The following is a 24636-nucleotide window of genomic DNA, read 5'->3' as shown; positions in this document are numbered from 1 at the left end:
CAGCACACCAACATGGCACAAGTATACATATGTAACAAACCTGCACGTTATGCACATGTACCCTAGAACTTAAAGTATAATAAAAAAAAAATAATAAATAAATAAATAAATAAATAAAAAACAAAGTCCACCTACTTAAATGTTAATCTCTTAATTTATATAATCTTAATATTAGTCAACAAAAACTTGCCAAGAATAAGATATAATAAAATGTTAATCTCCTTCAAAAACACCTTCACAGAAACATCCAGAATCATGTTTGGCCAAGTATTTGGGAATTGTTACCCAGGCAATTCATCAGATAAAATTAACCTTCACACCTAGTTATGTAATTTGAACTTTTATTAAGGGAAATAGGTTGCATTATTCTATCTACTTCATTCACAGCTGAGATCCACAGGCCATTTTTCTGAAAGCATTACAATGACAACATTGTAAGCTAAATAAAACATGAAAATACTACTATTCTGGCAATTATTGTTCGTGTTGAGAAAATAAATCCATGACAATATTTTTACGGAATAAATTGAAACTAAAAGGGTGTGTTCTGATTCAATTTACCTATACATTAAGGTACAGTTTTGTGGGACATTGATAATTTTTTTTAAGGAAATGCCCAACATTGCTTCTGTCAATAGACAGATGTTGATTCTTTCCTTATATTAAAATGCAGAAAAGCACACTCTATATTCATTAAACATGAATCATGAAATAATGCTAAATATTTTATAATTTCTCATAAGCAGTGCATTTATTATCTGAGAAATCAACTCTGACAAAATTTCATTGAGAATTGAATTAGCATCTGGTTAAGTTGGTAAATAGTCTTTTTGTTTTCAACCACACTATTATTCTTCACGTGTAAATTTCATTATTATTTTTCGTGTATATTCAACAAAGCTGTTTATTTCTATAATGAAATTGCCCTTCTGGAAATGTTGGAATTCAATTCATGGGTCAAACTCTTGTATTATCTCTTCAAGTCCTGGCTGTGCACCACAACATAATGTGATATATTCTTTAGACTTACTCTATAGTTCTCAATTAAATTAATTATATTCAATAACTATATGCTAAGTTATATGAATATTTAAAACTATGCCTTGAGTTATAATTTCTTTATCTCACACAGTATTTGCAATTGTGTTAAAGCTTAGAATCTAGATTCATCTTCAGGAATAATGTCTTCAAGGATTTGGGATTTTTCACTCAGGGTAATTGAACTCTGTCATATTTCAAAGCAAGATCAAAGCAATGTGATCCTGCTATGCTTATTCTTTACAGGTTTTTATAGGCCAGGGGAGGTGTCTCACACCTGTAATCCTAGCACTTTGGGAGGTCACGGCAGGTGGATCACGAAGTCAGGAGTTTGAGACCAGCCTGGCCAACATGGAGAAACCCCATCTCTACTAAAAATACAAAAATTAGCTGGGTGTGGGAGTGCATGCTTGTAGTCCCAGCTACTCGAGAAGTTGAGGCAGGAGAATTGCTTGAACCCAGGAGGCAGAGGTTGTGGTGAGTCGAGATCATTCCATTGCACTCCAGCCTGGGCCACAAGAGCGAAATTCCATCTGACAAAAANTCACATTTTATTTAAAAAAATTATGAGAATTTTCGGTTTTTTTGTTTGCTTGTTTTGTTTGTTTTTTTTGTAATTTCCAAAAAACCTCTAGTAAAGGAATTGCATTTGAACACAAGATGGAGTTTTGCAATTTTGTTTTCTCTTGAATCTGTACTCCTGATTGGAGGCACCAGACATTGTATCCTGAAGAATCCAAGATGTTCTCAGGACTGAGGTAACTGGAACAAAGAGGAGGGATCTCTTCCATGCCATTACCTGCGCAGTGGACACTGGATATTTTCCCTGGCAATAGCATCACTTTCCCAGGATGTAGAGTGGTCAATGTCACTGGAAACCATGTGAAATTGTATACAGGAAGAGACATGTTCTGAGCTACATTTTTTTAAAAAACCCCAAACATTGCTCAGACAAAGAACAGACCAGAATTGGGGAAGATAGTGGAAACAGGGACACAGAAAGAAATATGTTAGAATAGACTCTAGGAGACTGAAGTGGGATATAGACCACTGTGATGTCAGTAGATGAGACAGAAGTGATCAGATTCCGGGTAGATCAAAATGACACTGTTGGAAAAAAGAATCCCTGCTGCATTCGATGTGGCATGGAGGTAGGATCAAAACTAAAGAGTGAAATAACTTTCCACATTTACCTACCAGAATATCTGGAAGAATGGCAACGGTGAAGTTACATGGTTTGGCTGTGTGTACCCATACAAATCTTGCCTTGAACTGTAGTCCCCACATGTTGAGGGTGGGAGGTGATAGGACCTTGGGGATGTTTTCTCGAAACCATGCTGTTCTCCTGATAGTGAATGAATTCTCGCAAGATGGTTTCATCTTATTCTGCCATTATAATGGTTTCATAAATGGCAGTTTCCTCTGTGCTTTCTTTTTCTCTCTCTTCTGCCACCTTATGAAGAAGGTCCTTGCTTCACCTTTGCCTTCTGCCATGATTGTATCTTTCCTGAGACCTCCCCAGCCATGCACAACTGTGACTCAATTAAAGCTCCTTTGTTCATAAATTACCCAGTCTTGGGTACTGTTTTATAGCAGTCTGAAAACAGACTACTACGGTAAATTGGTACCCGGAGTGGGGCACTGCTATAAACATAACATGAAAACGTGGAAGCAACTTTGGAACTGGATAATGAGTAGAACTTCACACAGTCTAGAGGGCTCAGAAGAAGACAGGAAGATGTGAGAAGGTTTGAAACTTCCTAGAGACTTGCTGAATGGCTGTCGCCAAAATGCCAGAGGACTCTTGGGAAGGCATGATTTGTTTTGAAATGTGAAAAGACATGAGATTTGGGAAGGGCCATGGGGTAAATGACATGGTTTGACTCTGTGTCCCGACCCAAACCTCATCTCAGTTGTAATCCCTGCATGTCAAGGGAGGGACCTGTAATCCCCATATATAGAGAGAGTGAGGTTAGTGGATCATGGGGGCTATTTCCTCCTCGCTGTTCTTATGACAGTGAATGAGTTATGATGAGACGTGATGACCTTATAAATGGCAGTTTCCTGTGTGCTTTCTTTTTCTCTCTCCTGCAACCTTGTGAAGAAGGTGCCTGCTGCCCCTTTGTCTTCTGCCACGATTGTAAGTTTCTTGAGGCCTCCCCAGCCATGCAGAACTGTGAGTTAATGAAACCTCTTTCCTTTATAAATTACCCTGTCTTGGGTAGTATCTTTACAGTTATGTGAAAATAAGCTAATATAGGAAGTTATAAAGGAGTAGATTTTAAGGACATTGGGCATTAAATTTATGAACACATTTATTTTGAGATGTCCCAGAATAAAGTTGCCACATGGGCAGCTGTACACATTCCCATGCCATAGAAATACCTATGAACTCTAGGAAGGGCTGTGTGGTATTTGAGGATATGTCCATCCACTTTTTTCCAGATAAGTCAGTGTTCTTTAATGTGACTCAAAGATTCCTGTATCATGTTGGAATGCGGGATTATTTTGCACTGTGGCCTCACTGCATTGATGGCATGGAGTGGAAGATGAGGAGGCAAATTTTTGAACAGACTATTTATATAAGAATGTCACAATTCAGGATTGTAAAGGCAGATCTGTGCATTCATATGGCCCATTCTTGTGAGATACTTGTCCTTGACTTAAAGGATATTTTTCACCTGACTGAATGTCCAATAACCCAATTCTGGGTAGAAACTGTACAGACGTAGGCACACATAGAACAAACTTCAAGTACAGCAAAATTGTCACCAGAGCAAGAAGCAAAACAGTAGCGATAAATTTTTCAGAAGTAAGGACAGGGCTTAGTTTGTAAAGAACATAAAAGCAAACATATGAAAAAATCCTTCATATCCAGGAGACTGGGAGAAACTTACAGTCCAGTGCTGCAGTACCAGGCAACTCATGTTCAGGGAAAGCCACACTTAATCATCAAGACAATGGGTAAAATTCTCCAGAGCATCTCAGAGACATTCACAGCAGCTGCTTGCATCACAGGTCTGGAAACCTAGGAGAAAAAAATGGTTCTGTGGGCCTGGCCCAGGGCCGCCCCGCCGATCTCTGCAGTCTCAGGACTTGCTGCCTTATGTCTTAGCTGCTCCAGCTCCAGACATCACCCAAAGGGGCCAGTGTACAGCTTAGGCTTCGGAGTATGGAAGCCCCTAGGCTTGGCAGCTTGCACGTGGTGTTGAGCCTACAGGTACACAGAAGTCAAGAACTGAGGTTTGGGAACCTCCACCTAGATTTCAGAGGATATATGGAAACCCCTGGATGTCCAGACAGAAGTCTGCTGTAGGAGCAGAGCTCTCATGAAATACCTCTTCTAAAATAGTGCAGAGGGGAAATGTGGGGTCAGAGCCACCACACAAAGTATTCACTGGGGCACTGCCTAGTGGAGTTGTGAGAAAACGGCCACCATCCTCCAGACCCCAGAAGGGTAGATCCACTGACAGCTTGCAACATACACCTGAAAAAGCCACAGATGCTTTTTTCATGAGTTGAAAGATGACTGTTGAATATTTTGTAGCAAGAAAGTATTTTTCCCATAACAACATCTAATGAGATGAATAAAATTATATTTATTAGAATTCATTTTTGTTATAGAGTAAATTTGTCTGGAAAGAATGTTTTAAGTAAGCCTGTGTGTATTTGTGTGTGTTGTGTTTATATTCTTGTGTGTGTGCTTCTGTGTGCATGTTTATCTCAGTGGCAGTAAATAAAAATAAAAATCTGCTGAATACTTTGAGGGATATGATAATTTTTGTTGTTGTTGTTGTTGCTTTTGAGGCACCCAGTATGGGGAGACTTATTACAGTGGAAGAAGATGATACAATGTGTAGTCGAAGTGGAAAAGATTACCTGAAACCATACAGTTCTTCTATATCAGTTCATCTACACAGGAGAAAGGCATTAGGTTCAACAGGACCTTAACTATGGCCTGCTTTTGACTTAGAAAACCTTTAACTTCTTTATGGACAATGTTAATTTCACTTGACTTGGGATGGATTCATTTAACCTCTGTGTCACTCAGTCAAGAGCTACCTGTCTCACATTGGCCTGGTCTGTGAAAGAATAAATGTGTTATTGTTTAAGACAACAAAAACAGACAAACAGAAAACAAGATGGAGAATAAAAATCTTTCTGAAACATTTTCGGATCGCCATTCTGTTTTTCTGTTTTCTCTTACCAGTTCTTCTTTGCTGAGAGCTATGGTTGGTAGTGTGCATTTACTGTGTAGTTTCATTCAAAGCCTTAAAGCCATTGCATTTCACGTAGGAGCTTTGTTTTAAATTACACCTTAATTTTAAATTAAAGTTTGTTTTAAATTTAAATTAAATGGCAGGTGCCGTTTTCAACACTCACCATTAATGTTTGTGCATTTGAATAGTAAGCAAGTGTGAAGTCTCTCACCTCAGCCTGTTTTCCAATCTGAATGCAGATAACTCCAGATGCTGCCTTTTCCATAATTTATATACAATGTCATAAATTGTGTCTTTTTCACAAGGACAGAGCTTCTCAAAATGTACTAGGAACTTCAGACTCCTATATCAAAACTAAACAAATATAATATCAAATATCATGTCTTTATATCTATCTATTCATCTAACATATATCAATACAATTTGATAGATGTATAGATATAGAATCTTATAGATAGATATAGACATAGGTTACATAGAGATCTAAATATAGATTATATTTGTATCATCTTATATGTATAAATGTTACATATGGAGCTATATATACATAATACATATGTATATATGTGTGTATATATGAGTTTTTTCCTATGATTTTGTCCTATTACTCCCTACTCTAAATGCTGACAATTAAAAAAAAAAATCAGTGCAAAACCTCATTTGCATTGGGTTGACTTATTTCACATTTCACAGATATTTATACACAGATTACTGTGTGGGAGAGCAGGGATAGACCCCTTCCTCTCATCTATTAGTATTTATTTCTTACATATTTTACGTTTTCAGGCATTTTTTAAAAAAGCTTTCTATAGATTACAAATGAAAGCAGGATAAAATGTTCTCCACAAGCCATGACATTTTGTTCATACCTTTATTTTCCTTTCTCTGTTAGGATCTAAGTGTGTAAAATTGAGGTTAAAAATCCTTTTGGTTAATCTTTTGGCAAACTGAAGTATCAACAATCAACCAGAAAGATTTTGAAAGAAAAGCATTTTTTGATGAGTTGAAACCTAACTGTTGAATAATTTGTAGCAAGAAAATATTTTCCCAATAACAAGGTTGAATGAGATGAATAAAATTCTATTTAACAGAATTTATTTTTGTTAAAGCATTAAATTTGCATGGAAAGAATGATTTAAGTAAGTGTGTGTGTGTGTGTGTGCGCGCACCTGTGTGTGTGAGCATGTTTCTCTTAGTGAGAGTAAATAAATATCCATTTAATACTTTGAAGGATATCATTATAAATGTTTCTTTGATTTCTTTCCTGTTGAGCAATAACTACATTTTACTATAAGAATATGTTTACTTGGTTATATAGTTTGCTTTATTTGTCTCTATAACTTTAATTAACTCATGCAAAATTGGTAAATAGGGTAATGATATCAGTATGATGTGGAATTTACAATTGTTTATATACCTTTCTTTGAGCGTGGTATCACTTTGCACCACCAAGTAACAGTAGCTGAGCACAAACTATACAACATAAACATGGAAAGATATAAGCTATTAATATACACTGTATCACAATATCTATTTCTTACCAAACTCCTTTGACCAGGTGCTCTTAGTAATGTATATTGTCTAATTTCCCTTTTTCTTTGTTAATTTGATCACTGGAAAATCATTCTTATACATATTTTCATCACCCTTTATTCCCCCTTTATAAATAAGGCAAACTATATTTTCTGTTGAATTTTTTATTAGAAACATAATTTTAACTGTACTATTGTTTTTATTATGACTATTGCTGGTTTTGTTAGTGATCACAACACAGAGTTGTAAAGAATTTAATTAATCTTTCCCTAACTTTATGTTTTTATAACCCTGTATTTTCATAGTATTTTTTCAGAAAATATGTCTCAGGAATACATATACCATGTTTTAGCAGAAATGCTTCCATCTGTACAAATGACCAAAAGTTTTTAATGTTGCTTTAAAACTACAATTTAATAGTATATTTAATGAGTTCTTAATAATTTTTTTTGTAATTTGACATAATATTACATTTATTCCTCACAATGTCCTGAATAGATAGATATTTTGTGGCCTCCATTTAGTTTTGTTTTTATTGTTCGTTTCACAGATGAGAACACTAAGATTCATGGAAGTAATTTACCTGAGAATAATAAAACAACAACAGAGCATAATTTCAGATTTTAAGTACATTGAATGTGGACAGACGTTGGCGGTTAAGCAGCAATCACCTTCTCTTCAGAGAGGGAAAGGATTATAAGTAACAGACTCATATTTAACTAAAATCATGGTATATATAAATATAAATAAACACACACACAGACACACACACAGACACACATATATAACACTACTACCAAGTCTTCTTCTAAGAAAGGCTATATATTTACTTAAATGTTACAAAATCACATCACACATTCTTTAGTGTCATGCAATCCTCTAATCACTGCATATACTAGTGGTGATCAAAATGATCCAGAATACTTGTTCTCATGGAAATTTCACAACAGTAATGAGAAATGTACACTAAAAATCGTAATAGACATAAGTAGTTCCAGATATAAAGACCAAAAACAGGGAAGTGGGGAAACAATAACAGGGAGAAAATACTAGGATCTACTCCATCTGGTAGTATTTTATGAGATTTTAGGGTGTTGCTTTTCCGGCCGGAAACCTGTGGCTAGTGATGCCTTTGCCTAAGTTTTCCTTGGGCCTACTGGGCTCATTCTGCCCACTCAGCTTGGCAGGCCACACTCAGCTCATGCTACTGGCCTGCATCCCACACCTCCAAAGGAAACTGAAGTCAGGTGTGGAGTGACAAGGGGTGTGTGAGTGGGTGTTGAATCAGGCCACTGCACAGTCAGAATGCTGGCTCCTGCCACAGGGTGAGCACCTCCAGGTGCCAGCATGGGTGTTAGCTCTCTGTGAGGCTGCAGTTGGACCAGGCGCACCACAAGTTGCTTCCCCAGCTGTCACCGGGTAATGTGGTGTCACCCAGAAGCTTAGAAATGCCAGGAACAACAGGGGCCCAAAAAGGGAGTCACAGACCTGGCTCCGGAAGCTCCCAGGTCTGGGTTCCCTAAAGGGCTGCAGCTTTTCTCTCCTTCTCTTCACCTGCAACATGGCAAGCAAGGGGCATGTTTCAAGTCCCTTTTTTTTTTTTTTTTTTTTCGATGGAGTTTTACTCTTGTCACCCAGGCTGGAGTGCAACGGTGTGATCTCAGCTCACTGAAACCTCACCTCTGCCTCCCAGGTTCAAGTGATTCTCCTGCTTCAGCCTCCCAAGTAGCTAGGATTACAGGCCTGTGTTGCCACTCCCAGCTAATTTTTTTTTTTTTATTTTTAGTAGAGATGGGTTTTTGTTTAGGCTGGTCTCAAATCCTGACCTCAGGTGATCCACACGCCTCAACTTCCCAAAGTGCTGAGATTACAGGTGTTAGCTACCTCACCTTCAGCCTTAGTAATATTTGGTGGGTCTTGAGTTCTTGTCTGGCAAACAGCAAGAATGCAGTATGAAGACAAGTGGAGGGTGGGCAAGATGAAGAGGAGCTTTATTGAGCAGTAAAACAGCTCAGAGAAAGCCCATAGGAAGAAGCTCATTTCTGCCGCCAGGGTGTCCCAACAAGTAAGTGTTCAGCTCTTAGCAGAGCGGAGACCCTGGAGTGGGAAGCTCCTCTCCGTGGGCAGGTTGTCCCATCATCTCTGCAGCTCTCAGCAGAGAGGAGGTCCTGGAATGGGTTGTTCCTCTCTGCAGGCAGGTCATCCTGTTGTCTTCCAAGCTCTCAGCAGAGAGGAGGCCCTGGAATGGGTTGTTCCTCTCTGCAACTGGTAGTTCCTGCCTCTGCTCAGCAATGCGTGAGCCTGGGGCTTTTATGGGCCTCAGAGGGAAGGAAGTCACCACAAGTTCACACACTAGTTTGTGAGAGTGGCAGCCGGGTCCCCATCCTTCAAGCACTTCCTGGCCTGAAGATGGGGCCTTACCAGGAACTGGCCACTTCTGCCCAGGAGCCTGTCTACTTCTTACTGCTGTTTATGGTGCTCAGGCTGTTCATGCAAAGGGGCATCTACACGCCATTGCCAAGCTGCCCTCAGGACCCCTTTGGCTTCCCTACCTTGCTTGTCAGTGCCCAAAGTCCAGAGGGGGCTGAAGCAGCAGGCAGGAGGGGTCTGGTGTGTCAGCACTGCTCCAAGTGTGCACAAACCCAGACTGGCTGTCATAGTGCCCAGGCTCGGTCCCAACTTTGCTCTGAAATTGGAGTGGGCATTGACAGCAGAGAGAAGCCAGACAGCTGGAGCAGACACTTCCAAGACTGTGAAGGCAGTGGGACCTCCCCAGACCTCTGAGAGTGCAGGGATTCCTGGGCCTGCAGCCATGATTTGGGTGGCTGCAGCTGTGTCCGGCGGGGTGATTGTCCTGCCTGCTCCATGGAGTGAGAGGCTTGGGCCACAGTTTGGATGGCTGCAGCAGAACCCAGGGAACTCCTGCCTCTACTCATAAGGGGTGAGAATCCCGCTTGTGCTTGGCTTGTGCCAGCTCGATGGAGCATGCAGTCCTGGCCTCACCTCCCTACTGCAGCTGGAGTGATGGCAACTACAGATGACCTGCTGCTGCCATCAGTATCAGGAAAATTCTCTCTGTGTAGAGTCATTCAGCAACTCAGAAAGTCAAATAGTTGAGTAAAATGAAGTTTACAGTTGCCAATAGTGAGACCAAGAGAGAAGAGGGCAAAGTAGGTCTGTTCCTCAGGTTGTGATTTGTTATGGATCCTAGAATTGAGTCCAGAATAGCATGGAATTTAGGAGAAATGAGGAATTTATGATAATGAATATAGTAGAATAATTCTTGGAAAATCAAATAATATTTTAGAGAGAATTATTAGTGTAAATAAGCAGAAAGGAGAGATGGTGATTATGAGAACATATTTGAAATCTCTATTTTGGGCATAGTGCATTTCTTTGAGTAAAACTCTGGGAAAGAGTTGCAGAGCAGTGAATCTTCAGATTTGAGTACATCAAGGACCTAAAGGGCAGAAAATTAAAGTGATATTAAAATCACCAACATTGATAAGTAAGTAGTGGAGGAGAGGATGTTCTGTGCTAAAAATATCAGTGATTTATGTGGAAAGAACATTACAGATAGCAATTAGAATAAATAATATTAGATAGTAAAGTCTAGTGATATGCATTCCACAAGGAAAATGGAAAACAAATGTTTTTAAAGCAGCATTTAATAAGAAAAAGGACTCCTAATACTCTTTCTGACAATCATGTGAGTTTATTATGAAGTATAAATACCAGTTGAAGAAGAGGAAGAGAAGTTTTATATTACAGCAGAACAATGAAGGAATCTCTGGAGTAGAATTTGATGATATAGAAGACAGGCCATGAGTACCCTAAAGCAGCAATCCCCAACCTTTTTGGCACCAGGGACCAGTTTCATGGAAGGCAATTTCTCCACACACTGGAGGTGGTAGGGAGTGGTTTCAGGGTGATTCAAGCACATTACATTTATTTTGCACTTTATTTCTATCATCATGATGTTGTAATATATAATGAAATAATTATGCAACTCACCAAAATGTAGAATCAGTGGCAGCCCCGAGCTTGTTTTCCTAAAACTAAACGGTCTCCTCTTGGGGTGATGGGAGATAGTGACCACCACGCATTAGATTCTCATAAGGAGCATGCAACCTAGATTCTTCTCATGCGCAGTTCACAATACGGTAGGTGCTGCTATGAGAATCTAATGCTGCCACTGATCTGACAGGAGCCAGAGCTCAGATGGTAATGTGAGCAATGAGGAATGGCTGTTAACACTGATGAGACTTCGCTCACATGCCCATCACTCACCACCTGCTGTCCGGCCAGGTTCCTAACAGGCCATGGACCAGGACCGGTCTGTGGCCCAGGGGTTGGAGACCCCTGCCTTAAAGTATATTGGAAAATCTCAGAAGGTATGAAGAGGTGGACAATCAAGTCTGATTAGTGTTTCTGCAAAGTAAAATTGGGAGGAGTGTCACTGAGGTAAAGAATCCTCTGGGAGACTTGCACAGCAGATATTATCTAATGTAAATGGGGGCATAGATATGATGACCAATCTTGCTTCTTCCTTAGATGATGGTGGGTAATTCAGTGAGCAAACTGGTTACAAATTTTAACCAGTGAGTGTAAAGAAATAGTTTGGTTGCAATCTGTATGCCCCTCTTCCTGCCCCACATAATTCTTGCTTTGTGCTTTGTATCACAAAGAACCAGCTTGTTGCTTTATGCATCCTTCCTTCATCCTATATTTTATTGTATAATTCAGAGTTTTGTACAACTTTAAAATTTTCCATTTCTAGAAGCTGTCTTTGTTTTCCTATAGAAACTTTCTTCTGCAGTTGCTGATTATATTGTGTTAGAGCACTCTATCCTTCTTATTTGAGTACTTGGTAATAGTAAACTCTTTAGCAGTTACATTGTTTTTCAAGGTCAGCAAAATTATACACATTTTGGTGCTGGTTTGAGTGTTAAACATATTTAGTTGTTGAGGATGAGAGCAGAAACAGTTTTCTCATTTTTCAGATAGATAAACACTATCATACATCTCATAGTAAACCATTAAATGTCTCACTGGCATCCTTGGTTTCATTCTGGCTTGATCACTTAATTATGTAGGTAGCATTTACAAGACTGAAAAGAAATGGTTTACAGAGAATAAAATGGTCCATTTAATTCCAGTGAAGTACTGTACTAAATGAATCATTTTTAACAAAATAAATCCAGCTAATTTAACTATTAAATCAGTAGCCAGTAACTTTAGCACATCAAGGAAGAGTTTTGGCTAGTATTTGATGTTTATTTCTTAAGAAGAAATACAAGAATTCATGTACCTGCCCCTTTTCTTAGATATGTAGGCTTCCACTGTTTAGGAGTATAACAGTTCTAATAAAATAAGATATTCAAAGTGATAATGCAATTTACACAGGACATTCTCTCACGCCATGACACTTCATATTTAGCATTCCATTCCCCAATTAATACTTCCTATTCCTTAATTTTGTTTTGCACATTCTTCCTAAATTTTCAGGATGGTTTAAGGTCAAAGAATACTTCTCATTTTGTATATTATGGTCGTATATATTTTTTGTATAAGCACACACATTATTAGTAGCACTATAATCATATTGTATATAATCAAATTATAAGATATTCTGCTTTTTTATATAGAATTATCCATATGCATGGCAGAATTTTACTCAATATTGTTTTATTTATCTCATCCCTTTCTCTTGAAATCAATTTCTTTTTCTCAAATTGGTCCTTTAGATGTTAATCTAATGATAGAAAAAAGTGTTCTATTGACAGTAAGACTTGTTAGTTTAATTAAACTTGTCCTTATTTTACATTTTATTTCAATAGTGTTTTATTTAAAAGCTATTTGGCCAATATCTTATATTGCTGTTTAGAACTCTTCTATTAGTTTAATTGCCATTTATTTGTTGATAATATTTATGACTTTTTTGTTATTTTTTAATCTGTCTTTTAAAAATATTTTTCTATTATTGTTTCAAACGTTTTAATAATTATATACTTACATCTGGTTTTCATTAAATATATATTCAGTATATATGTCTTGTCATCATACATGTCTTTAATTATATATATCAATATATGCATATGTATACATTTTATTTTATATATGTATATATTTACAGTAATTCTTTAATATTTATCTTGATATATTTTGCCAATGTTGGAAAACTCTCAGCCATCATATCATTCAATATATAGAATTTTTACTTTTCTTTAACTTTTTTATTCTCACATGTCATTTTCACATATATTAGAATGATGTACTTTTTCATTGTTCATCATGTATATATCATACAACTTTCCCATTTCACATATTTATCTCTCTTTGCTTTAGTTGGGATATTTTCTTCCAACTTCCAGTTCACTATTTTTCTTTCTACTATGAGATGATATCTCATAAACCCATTTACTATACTTCACAGTTCCAAAATGTCTGTGTTTCTTTCTATAGTTTCTAGATTTCCAGACAAATAATTCTGTCTTGTACTTTATGTTTATATCAGTCATAGTTATTCTTAATTGTGTATGAAAACTTTATCTGAATTGTTGGTGAAACTATAATACCTTTTAATTTCCCCCTGGTTTTTCATCATGTCTTGTCTTCTAGCATTCTTCGTTATATTTTATTGAGGCCTGGTATTATATATGAAAAAAATTAGAGGTAATTATAGGATCTGAATAAAGAAGCGATCTCCTTCCAGAGAAGATTTACATTTGCCTCTGCCAGCAGTAAGGCTGGACTTCGGAGGTTACAGATCACTTTAATCCAAACAGGGATGGAGATGACTTAAAATTGGGCTTAATTTCCTTTAAGAATTGATTGATTTCTGATTCATCCTTCTTTAAGGGTAATGACTGAAATTGTGAACTTTTACCAGAGTTTTCCTTTGTGCATACAGTTTGATTTTTGTCCCATTAGGCTCATAGGTGTGTGAAAATCCCTGCTCAGCTTCCTCGCTTCTTAGCTCCTTCTTCTAATATAAACAGATACCCTTAGTGGAATGGAGCTGTAGTTGCTGAACTCGGCTTTCTGAGCGTCCTCCGTCTCCCAGATCTTGGTTCTCTAATTATTTTATTTTCTTAACAACTCTGTGGAGATTTTGATAAAATATTTTCTCATACTTTTTCAGTTGTTCGCAGCAGGAGGGATGGATGAGATGGAATATGTGGTTTGTCATTGCAATTAATGGACTTTTTTGCTTATTGTTGTATATGACTGTGAACATATATCATTTAATTTTGGTCCCTATTTCTTTTAATCTATCTTTCATATTTTTTAATCCCTTTATCTTTCTGCTTTCTGAGTAGTTTCTTCAGGCTTATCCTTTCATTGACTAATTCTTCTGCTTGTTCTGCATGACTACACCATCATTCCACTACATTTTAATCATAAGGTACCAAAGGTTTTATTTCAATAAATTTTATTTGATCTTTTCTCAAAAAAGCCTGTAGGTTTTGCGGTTCTAATATTTTGATTCTTTCTTTTTTTTCTAAATCTTCCAATCATCTTTAAGTGATTTAGGTGACTTTCTATGAGATTCCATATTTCTGATGTTCTCTGGAGTTAATCTTATTATTTGTCATGTCCCTGCACACTTTTTAAAGGTGGATTAGTTTTTATATGATTCTTAAAACTTAAATTGCAATTTTATCTACTTGAGGGTTTTAAGCTGTGTTACCTAAACTGAATGGATGGTCCTGCAGTAGGTTATTTTTTCTAGGACCAAGTGTCCCAGAAGTATTACAGCTTCAGACCACCATTAGTGGAACACTACTAAAGTTTCAATGAGATTATTCCAAAAACCTAACAATAATATTATAATATATACTTGAGCATCAAAACTTAATATGGCACCAGTGGCTGTTTACAAATTCTCAAGGGATACATGTTTTCTATCTTTGAACAGGCAGAGATTGACATATTTTACCTGTATTGAAGGTGAATTTCTTTCTAATTATCTCTTTCAATTAAAGATGTTTATTTGTGCATAGGAATCACAAATACTGGCCTAGGACTTTATGTAGATTCCCAATGTGCAAGAAAACCAAAGAAATTGTGTGAACCCCAAAACTTACTGAATTATTTCTCAGGTTCTTGATTATTTCCTATCATTGGATTTTCCTTTTTTTGTCTTGGGATCTCTATGCATAAAAGTTATATTTTATCTAGGAATACTAGTTATATGCAGTATCTATATTGCCAGAAACAAAATATGTGCATTCTTCAGGATGTGGTTTTTTTTTTTAGAATAGAATTGTCATTCTTATTGTATTGACTGCATGCTTCAGATTTAGTTAATAACAAATATAATTCTGTTTTTCTTGACAACTCAAATGTTTTCTCCCATTAATCACTGTATTTGGGGTGAGGATCAACTGTGGTCTAATACAAATTCAGTGGTATTCACCTTTATTATTTCTTTCTATGGGATAAAGTTTTGTGATTAATTAAACTTTTATTTGGGGTAGAGACAGAGTCTCATTATATTGCCCAGGCTGGTCTTGAACTCCAAGGGTCAAATATTCTTTCAGTCTTGGCCTCCCAAAATGTTGGGATTACAGGTGTGAACCATCACGTTCAGCTGATTAATTAAAATTTATCATTAATGAACATCTTTTTAACTTGAGATATATTTTACTCCTATTAAAATTTTAACACCACCCTACAGGTTATCAACATTTGAACTTTTGATCAATATCGAATTAAATTTCCACCTGAGCAATGACCATATATATTCTGTCAATCATTAAGTATCCTTAAGAGGTCGTTAATGTTCAGTTCCAAACAAGAGCTTTGTAAGGTCTTAAAATTACAAGAGACAACATTTAATTCATTTTAGTGCTCATATTTCAGAAAATAAACTGACAGGTTGTATTTCTGTAAATCTGTTAAGACTTCCAGACACTTCATAGTTGTTCGAACATTGTTGCATTCAATGCATAATCAGGTGTTGCTAAGCAGCATGCTGTAACTTTGTTATTTTAGGTAGCATATAAACATATTTTGGTTACTTTAACCCATGATGGGCGTTTCTCTGATTTTCCCTCATTTTAGTTTCTCCTTTTCTTTTCCTCAACAGTATAGTAAAACAGTAAAGTAGAACCCTCAATTTTCCCTTATAAAATAGAATAATAATTTTATGTATCCTTCTGTGGGCTTTAAACATTTATTGTACTATATTCAATCTTTCAAATATTTGTTCTTTAAAAAGTACTAATAATTGAGTATATTAATTTGACTTCATATCATGGCTATATTTGGGGTATTTATTATTATTGTAAATGCATTGAGAAGTTGTAATCAAAGCAATATAATTTTTAACCAAATAAAATTATTTGGCTAAGGAAAGTCATGGAGTTTTATGTTTTGATTTATTAGTTTTAGGAAAATAACATATTTTCTAGATAGTTAAATTTATTTCAGTGTATGCATTTACAATACCCACACATAATAGACTTTAGAAGGTAAAAGATACAATATATTCTTAAAATTACCCACATTTATTTTTCATCTGACCTTCCTCTTTTCTTTCACCTAGTAATATATTACCTACTAATAGAGGCTCTGTCCATGGTTTCTCATTTCCATGAAGTACACTTATGCCTTTCTAGTCCTGAGTCATCTCTGCTTTCTCCCATGAATGTATTGGAAAAAAAAAAAAAAAAAAGATTAATAGTGGAAAATTCCTTTAAAAATACTCTTTTTAAAAAATTATTATATATGTGATAAATCTTGTTTAAAGTTTAATGCCTCAAAAACAAAGTTAAGAAGTAACTTTTTCAATGGACGACTTTAAAATGATGGTATAGAATTCTTTATTTTAAGATTAAATTATATTCTGATAAATTGTGGAATCAACTTCGTTCATATGCATATGGCAGTGTATAATAAAGATGATTTGATTTTCTATAGAGATATAATTATTTAGTGTTCTCTTTATTCCTAATGGTAGTCTAAAGAGAAAATTTCAAGTGATGTTTCTGCTATGACCAATAAACTCATAATATTAAAAGTCAATGATACATGTAATGCTGAGAGACATCTAAGTATTTACTCTTGATAGAGAAAATAACCCAATTTCAGGTGCAAATATTAGACAAATTTTAAATGAGATTAAAGTCCCCAATTTTAAATGAAATATGTTCAAGCTTTTTATTGATGAAAAACTTACATAGATTGAAGTGCACAATTCATAGGTCGTACTACTTGATGTATGTCCAAAACCTGAACACACCTGTGTAACAAGTCCCAAGATCAAAAAGCAAAAATGTACCACTGTTAAAGCTTTCTTCGTGCTTTCTCTCTGTCACTATCCATCATTGTTGGTCAGCACCCCATAAAAGATAACCACTATTTCTATTTCTGACACTAGATAACTTTATTTTGTTTACTTCCTAGATCTAAATTGTCTTCCCATGGAAACAGTTAGTTTTATAAGCGATAGTTACACTTTTTCTGACAATTAAATGTTATTTCTCATTGAATAGGTCCAAAATGGTACCCTTCTCGAGTTGGTCTGCAGCTAGAATGTGGTAAGCAGCATTTTTCACTGATGTGTTTATTTAATTTAGAATCCTTTTTCTATTTTCAAAAGCTGACATTCACTTATCACTTAGTAAATATATAAATATTAGTATTATTTATTTGGTTCTCCCAACAAACTAGAGCTCCACTTTTATAAATGAATAATTTAGTCTCAAAGAAGTATTTTTTACATATTCACTGTCCATGAGTTTTAGAAGCAGATTCTGAAACTAAAATATTTTTGTCTGTGAAGCTTTAACTGGTCACCTTCTCATTCTACTGCCCCACAACATATTTTAAGGTTAATGCTTAATTTTTTTTCTTTTTTTTCTTTTCTTTTGCTGTTATAAAGCAGAATAAGTGATATAAGGAACAAAACTAATGAATTTGGAGAAGAAACGTTATACTCACTGTTAAACCTCAAGTTTCTCAGATTTTTAAACCCTATGATCTCAAGAAATTTATCAATAAATGCACTTAAAAATGGCTCCTACCAATAATTACTGCTACTGACACTACATTGATTTTATTTTAAAATTGGAATTTTACATTTTCATGAAAGCTGTGGGTAGCATGTACTTTTTTCAGGATAGAGTGCTGACTTAGTAAAAGCCTTTAATAGTAAATCTGTAGGAGATACCTCTTAAGGAATTTCAATCTCTCAATTTTTCATAAGTGATGAGTTGATTTTTATTTTCTATTGCTTTTCCTAATATTTAGATTGTCCTTTCTCAGGTATTACATGCACTTAAAGACAAATGATTATTTTGTTGAGTCTCTCAAAACTGTTATGAGTGTTTTCATTGCTGTCTTAAACATGTAATCTTTCTCTGAGACCTGTGTGTTCAAAACAAACAACTATGCAAGATTTCTAGAGGCCACACTTTTTTGATTCTCTCAAATTTATTTTTGCTCCAATGTTCAAGACAAATTCCCAACTACCTAGAGTTTAAGAAAAAAACATTATTGCCTCTTTTTTTTTTGTTTTGTTTTTGTTTTTGCCTTCATAGGGCCTAGCACATTTCAGCATATAAATGCCTTTCAATACATGGATGTTGACATATACAAAATGAAATTGACTCTTACCCAAAGAAGCCTCAAAGAATGTCACACACAACATTGTCAAATGTAACTTCCATTTAAAGGACACTAAAAAAGACTGATACATTTCTGTTAGTTCAGTGTTCTGGTGAATATGACATATTCCTTTTCTCCCAAATTTATTTACCTGGTTGAGTATACCAGGGTGGGACATGAGATGAGTAAAATGTAGTTGTCTACGTGTCCTTAAAAAGGAATGCAATAATGTATTTGAAAAAAAGAGTCAATTGATTTAGTGAAATATGGTGCAAAGAAATCAAAATCCAAAGCTCACTTGGATTGATTCAGATTTTTACATTTGATCTACTCTCTCATAGTTACTTGCCTACAGGGTCTTCTTTTATGTTGCAGAATTAAAAAAACACTTAAATCATTTTTAAAGTGTTAGAGTTCATATGTTTATAATGCATATGATGATTGGCACAGGCTAGTTGCTCCATCAATCTTAGTCATAACTATTAATATTAAGAAGAAAAAAAGACAATACAAAAAAAAGCAAGGTCTTAATATTTATACATGTTTGCTCACAAAATATGCTTACTAGAATCATGGATCTTCTATGAATATTAGAGACTTCTATAGTTTCCTCACACAAAAGAAATCTTTAAAACAGGAATAAAATAGCAAGCATTGTTTTTCATGGGTAAAATTTTAACCAATTCTTCAGCTCTGTATCTCTGCTGAGCTGTGCTATATTTAGCTGAACTTGGCTAGGTTCATGCATGCAGCTGCAGTGAGCTCCTGGACTGTTAGGGAATGACTGGTCTACAATAACCACAACTTTCATGAAATTCCCTTTGTTCTATGTGGTCTCTCACCTCTCAGCAAAATAGTTTGGACTTACTCACAAGCTGGGAGTAGAGGTATAAAAATGAGCAGAGATACTAAAGAATTGTTGAAGCCCAGGTTTGGAACTAGTAAATGATCGTTTGTCCCACAAGTCACTAGTTAGCCCATATTCAAGGAGTGGGAATATAAGGACAGCTATCACTAAGAAGAACTATAAGGTCATACTGTATATGGTGTAGATATGGTGAAGAATTTCAGCTATTTTTACAATAAATCTGTCATATAATCTGGTAAGTAAAATGTTTTGTATCTTCCTATCTTTATTCATATGCTTTATAATGTCCTGGAAGGACTGGGTAAAATTTCTAATGTTTAAAATCATTGGATTTCTACATAGAAAATATAGATTTTTTTCCATCACTGTTTCCAAGCAATACATCAAGCTCCATCCACATCCTTTATACAATAGTCTTGAGAAACCACTAGGTTTGTGGTTGGTTGTGTACCCCAGTTCCAGGCCCATACTTGGGAGGGACTATCGAAAGACTGGGTTGTGCTTGTGTTAATTTGGTCAGGAAATTCAGGGCCCTTAAGTGACTGAAGTATGATCTAGAAAAATACGTCATGGGATCTAGCTAGGCATGTGCTGTCCTCTTGGCCCCACACATTCCTCTCCCTTTGATAAAGAACGTAATCATGGAAAGCCAAGTACAATGGTCCATTTTTCTTGAGTCTGAGTGCTATGATTAATGATACATCTAGATTCTGTCAAGTCGTTTTTTCAAAATCTCATATTGATGGGACCACATTTTAAAAATAGGATGCTAATCTCTGTTCTTTGAAGTTGGCAAGGATGATAGAAGGGTAGAACTAACCCCTTTTCTAAGTGTGCTAATAGATGTAATTGGAAATATATTTTCAGCACACTTTCAAGTGATACAAAGCCAGCTGAATTTTTTGTCCATATTAACATTTTCTTGTTCTTATACATAATTGTCATAATAGTACTGACAATTTTGATATCAAAGTCTTCATCTTGATCCATATTGCAAAAATTTTCTATCACTATGTAACAAATTTGCACAAATTTAGCAGTCTAAAAAACCTATCATTTATTAGATTGAAGCCATATTATGGCTTGATTCTCTGATTAGGATATTGTAAGACTGGAATCAGAGTGTTGACTCTACTGAATTCTCATGTGAAGACTCTTGACAAAAAGCCACTTCCATCTTCTTTTGTGTTATTGGAAGAGTTTGTGTTGGAAATGCTTGTTCCCCGGTGCCACAAAGAAATAGCACTCGAACATAAATTTAATGCTTTCAGCAAGGCAATTTTTACTTTCTGCAGAAAGGGTGCTCATCGCAGATGGAATAATGGCAAGAGCACCTTTTTGCATTTTATGTTTGTTTGTTTGTTTGTTTGGTCTTTGCAGTTGCATGAGAGAAGTTCCTGTGTTCTTGCTGGCTGTCACTTCCTAGAGACTACTGTCTTTTCTCAAAGGCCACCTGTATCCTTGACATTGACCTTCTCCATCTTCAAACCAGCAATAGCATAGTGAATCTTCCCAAATCACAGAATCTCTGAATTCCTCTGTCTCTGATTTCTGCACACAGATTGTAAAAATTCATGCAATAAATCAGGACTACCTAGATAATCTCATTTTTAAAAGCCATGCAATATAATTTAATCAACAGAGTAATAGCCTATCATATGCAGAATTTCAGGGATTATACAGGGACCAGAAATCCTGAGAATTATCTAAGAAATTTGCCTACCACACATGTGTTCTTAGGCAAACACAGGACTACGTTCACATTTTCAAAGCAATACAAAATTATCTTTATATATAATTACATATATATATATATATTTTACAAATAGTAATCAATTTACATGAAATTTCTAAAATATAACTATGAAATGGTTTTCAATAAAGCACCCAAAGAACCATATACATTAATATGACCACCTAAATTATCTGGCTGTTAAAAGTGGATTTATCAAATTTCTGCCTTCAAATGTAACATACAATAATTGTATATTTTCCTTTCCTTCTAAAAGTCCTTTAATTATAAACATAAGTAAATATCTTGGATTCTGAACGATCATCTAATGGTAGATGCAAATTAGACTTTTCTTGTTTATTTCAAAAATAGAGACTGAAATGATGCCTTTTAATGATGTTGATAATATAAATCACAAATAACATATGTTAAGTGTAACATTAATAATAATAACAATAATAGGATGACATTTGAGAGAGTAATCCATTTTGGTATATGAGCTCTAGTCTACTCACTTTTCTTCCTGCTTGGTATACATTCTTTAAATAAAACAAAATATATTTATCTCTTATCTTATTAAATAATATGTAGGGTTTTTTTCAAATATTTTCTCATAAATAGTGCTTAAAAGATATTTTGTACTATCTTTCCAAATACACATTCCAGACTTGTCTGGTGGCTATTTTTAAGAATGCAATCAATTATGTTTATTTTACATCTATCTTACGAGTAGCTCCTTTCAGTAATCTTTGCTATATCTTTGTCTTAGTATGTCTAAAGCCTGTAATACCAGAAATCTTAGTGTGTTTTCGTTCCTTTCTTTCCAGCTTCATCCATGTCCCTACAAAGGACATGAACTCATTCCTTTCTTTCCATGCTGAATATGCAAACAATTTCATCAAGCCCCATGGTTTTAAATGTTAATGACTTTCAAATTCACACTTCTACCCTGCTGTCTATTTGCTGATTCTTTCTTGAATGTCTAAAATATACCACACACTTAAAATACCTTAAGGACTCTTAATTTTTACCCTCATATCTTGCTTTTGCTGTAGTCTTCTTCATGTCAGTTAATGACCTTTACAATGCACTTAAGTACTCGGGCCAAAAATCTACCTGTCTTTACCTCACTGAATCCTCTCCTCTCAATCAGTTTATTAAGAAGTTGAATCCAGACTATGTTCAAAATATATTTACAATTGATACATTTTAACATTTTCACCAATACCACCTTCATCCCAACAAAAGATCAGCTCCAGCTGGATTAATGTAAATGTCTCCTAAGTAATCACCTCGCTTCCCTTCTGTCTACTTTTCACATAGCATCCAGAATATATTTTAAAAAGATAAATTATGCCATTCTCCTGGTGCTTTGAAGGTACCATTCATCTATCCACCACTAATTTATACTATTATAAAATCATTTAGAAATTAGTTTAGATGTCGTTGTACTAACACTCAAAATTATACTTTTTGTTATTTTGTTTTCATTTTGAGGCAGGGTCTCACTTTGTCACCCAGACCGGAGTGCAGTGAAGCTATCACAGTTCACTGCAGCCTTGACCTCCCTGGCTCAAGCAATCCTCCCACTTCAGTCACCTGAATTGCTGGGTCTACAGGCACACAGCACCAAGGCTGGCTAATTTTTTTCTTTTTTTTTTTGTAGAGACAGGATTTCGCCATGTCACCAAGATGGCTGGAACTCCTGAGCTCAAGTGATCTGCTCACCTCAGCTCGACAAAATGTTGAGATTACAGATGGGAGCCTTCACACCCATCCTAAAAATATACTTTAAAAAAAATATCCTGTATGTTATTTGTTTGGGTCCTAATATGACATGTTCTCAGAAATAATAAGATAGTAACTAATGGTAGTCTAAATTTTGGTTAGATGATATTGGGAAACCACTGTGCATTTGATAAGTTGCTAGATATATGTTATAAAATGGTATTGTTCACATTTTGTTTTACTTTGAAGATTTCTTTTACATTGTAATTTCCATATTAAATTAATTGCTAGCGTTTACTGATTTTACATTAAGAAATTATTTATCATTATGCTAAGAAATTGTATTAAAATAACATTTTCTTGTTGTTTTTATTTTAGGCGGGCCTTTTTTGAAGGACTACATTACCATTCAAAGTATTGCATCTTCCTCCATAGTCACGCTGTATGCTACAGATCTAGGTCAACAAGTCAGTTGGACCACAGTAAGTGTCAATGTGAAATGTAACATGCATGCCTCACATTTTGATCTAAATAATTTATTGACAGACTATTTCTATCAAATAAATTCATAGCAAAACAAAATGTACTGAATGGTATTTTTAATTTTCTATTCTTACTATGACCAGTGGCTAAAGGTCTACTCAAGTATTGGAGCAATAGTAAACCACAGTTTTGAAAAACAAAGATGAATTCTGTTTTGTTGTTGTTGTTGTTGTTGTTTTTAAGTGTCAATCCACTCTATGACTGGGAGCTTCAACTTTGTTACCAAAATACCAGGGGTTCCGTCTAGGTCCTGCTGCTAACTGCACAGAAAGCCAATGACAGTGATGACAAGTATTGCCAAGGAAGAAGGCTTAATTTGGATGCTGCAACAGAGGGGATAGGAGCTGTCTCAAATCCATCTGCCTGACTAAAACTAGGGATTTATATAGCAGGGAATAAATGTAACAATGTGTAAGAAAACAGGTACTAGGGAGGGACAAGGAGGCATCTGGTGGGGTGATGTGATGAGTTTCAGTTCTTTGATACTCTTTTGAGAGGGCTGAAGGTTCTTTCCTGAGGAATGAACTTAGGTAGAACAGATACAGGTTTCAAACTTTAACAGTAATAAGGGTCAATTTCTACATTTATCCAAAAATAACTGTCTATGGGACTAGTGGGCCGGTTTCATCTGCTCTGCCTATGCTTTGTTATTTACATGGTATCTCTTTACCTTTTTCTTCTAGTAGTCTAGGGACATCACAGACTCTTTTGACACTGGAGAGAAGAGTATAGAATACACAGTTTAAAAGGAGGTTCTCAGGCAGAGAAACAAACTTTTGGCAACTGACCGTGAAAAAGTAAACTTCTTTCAGCCTGTGAAAATGTTCTTTTGGCTGTTTTTGGAGGAAAATAGCAGGTGTTAAAATTATGGTATTTGAAAATGGTATTAGAAGAATGAGGACTACATTGAAAAGACATGAAGGGTTAAGAGGCAGTGAAAATACTTGGTACTAGTGCACAGTATTGAAACACTCATGGGTAATAGAATAAATCAGTGGAATAGCTTCAACAGCAAAAGGAAACGTTAATATGATATTTAGTAACAGAGGCAGTGAGAGAATTAATAAATAGTTTTGATATACAAAGAATAGTGAGCTCCTTTTCTTTCAATTACATTAAACTTCTGTTATTTGTATTATTTAAACTATGAAAGGTTTTCTTTGCGGTTACATTCCACTCCACATTTGTGATTACCTTTAATATTTTCTATTCAAAATGGCTTTTATTTTGTCACAATTAACAATTGACATTACCATTCATAGTGATTTGAGCTGTTTCTATACAATTAAACAACCAATTTTTGTAAGTATTACGAAGGTATGACAATTTTATTTATTTTATTTTATTTTATTTTATTT

At 35.3% G+C, this 24636-nt stretch overlaps 1 protein-coding gene across 1 annotated transcript in view; it reads left to right on the top strand.

Annotated features, from left to right (window-relative positions):
• Positions 1-24636, top strand: part of TECRL (trans-2,3-enoyl-CoA reductase like) — a 130946-nt gene that overhangs the window by 64477 nt on the left and 41833 nt on the right. Inside the window, exons 3-4 of the mRNA XM_017885777.1 lie at positions 17294-17338; positions 23114-23217. Coding sequence (XP_017741266.1) covers positions 17294-17338; positions 23114-23217 — 149 coding nt within the window. The remainder of the gene's footprint in view (positions 1-17293; positions 17339-23113; positions 23218-24636) is intronic.

The sequence above is a fragment of the Rhinopithecus bieti genome, unplaced genomic scaffold, assembly GCF_001698545.2.
Source record: "Rhinopithecus bieti isolate Rb0 unplaced genomic scaffold, ASM169854v2 scaffold_15502, whole genome shotgun sequence".
NCBI lineage: Eukaryota > Metazoa > Chordata > Mammalia > Primates > Cercopithecidae > Rhinopithecus > Rhinopithecus bieti.
The sequence above is the reverse complement of the archived record's forward strand: the minus strand, read 5'-3'. Positions and strand labels throughout refer to the sequence as shown.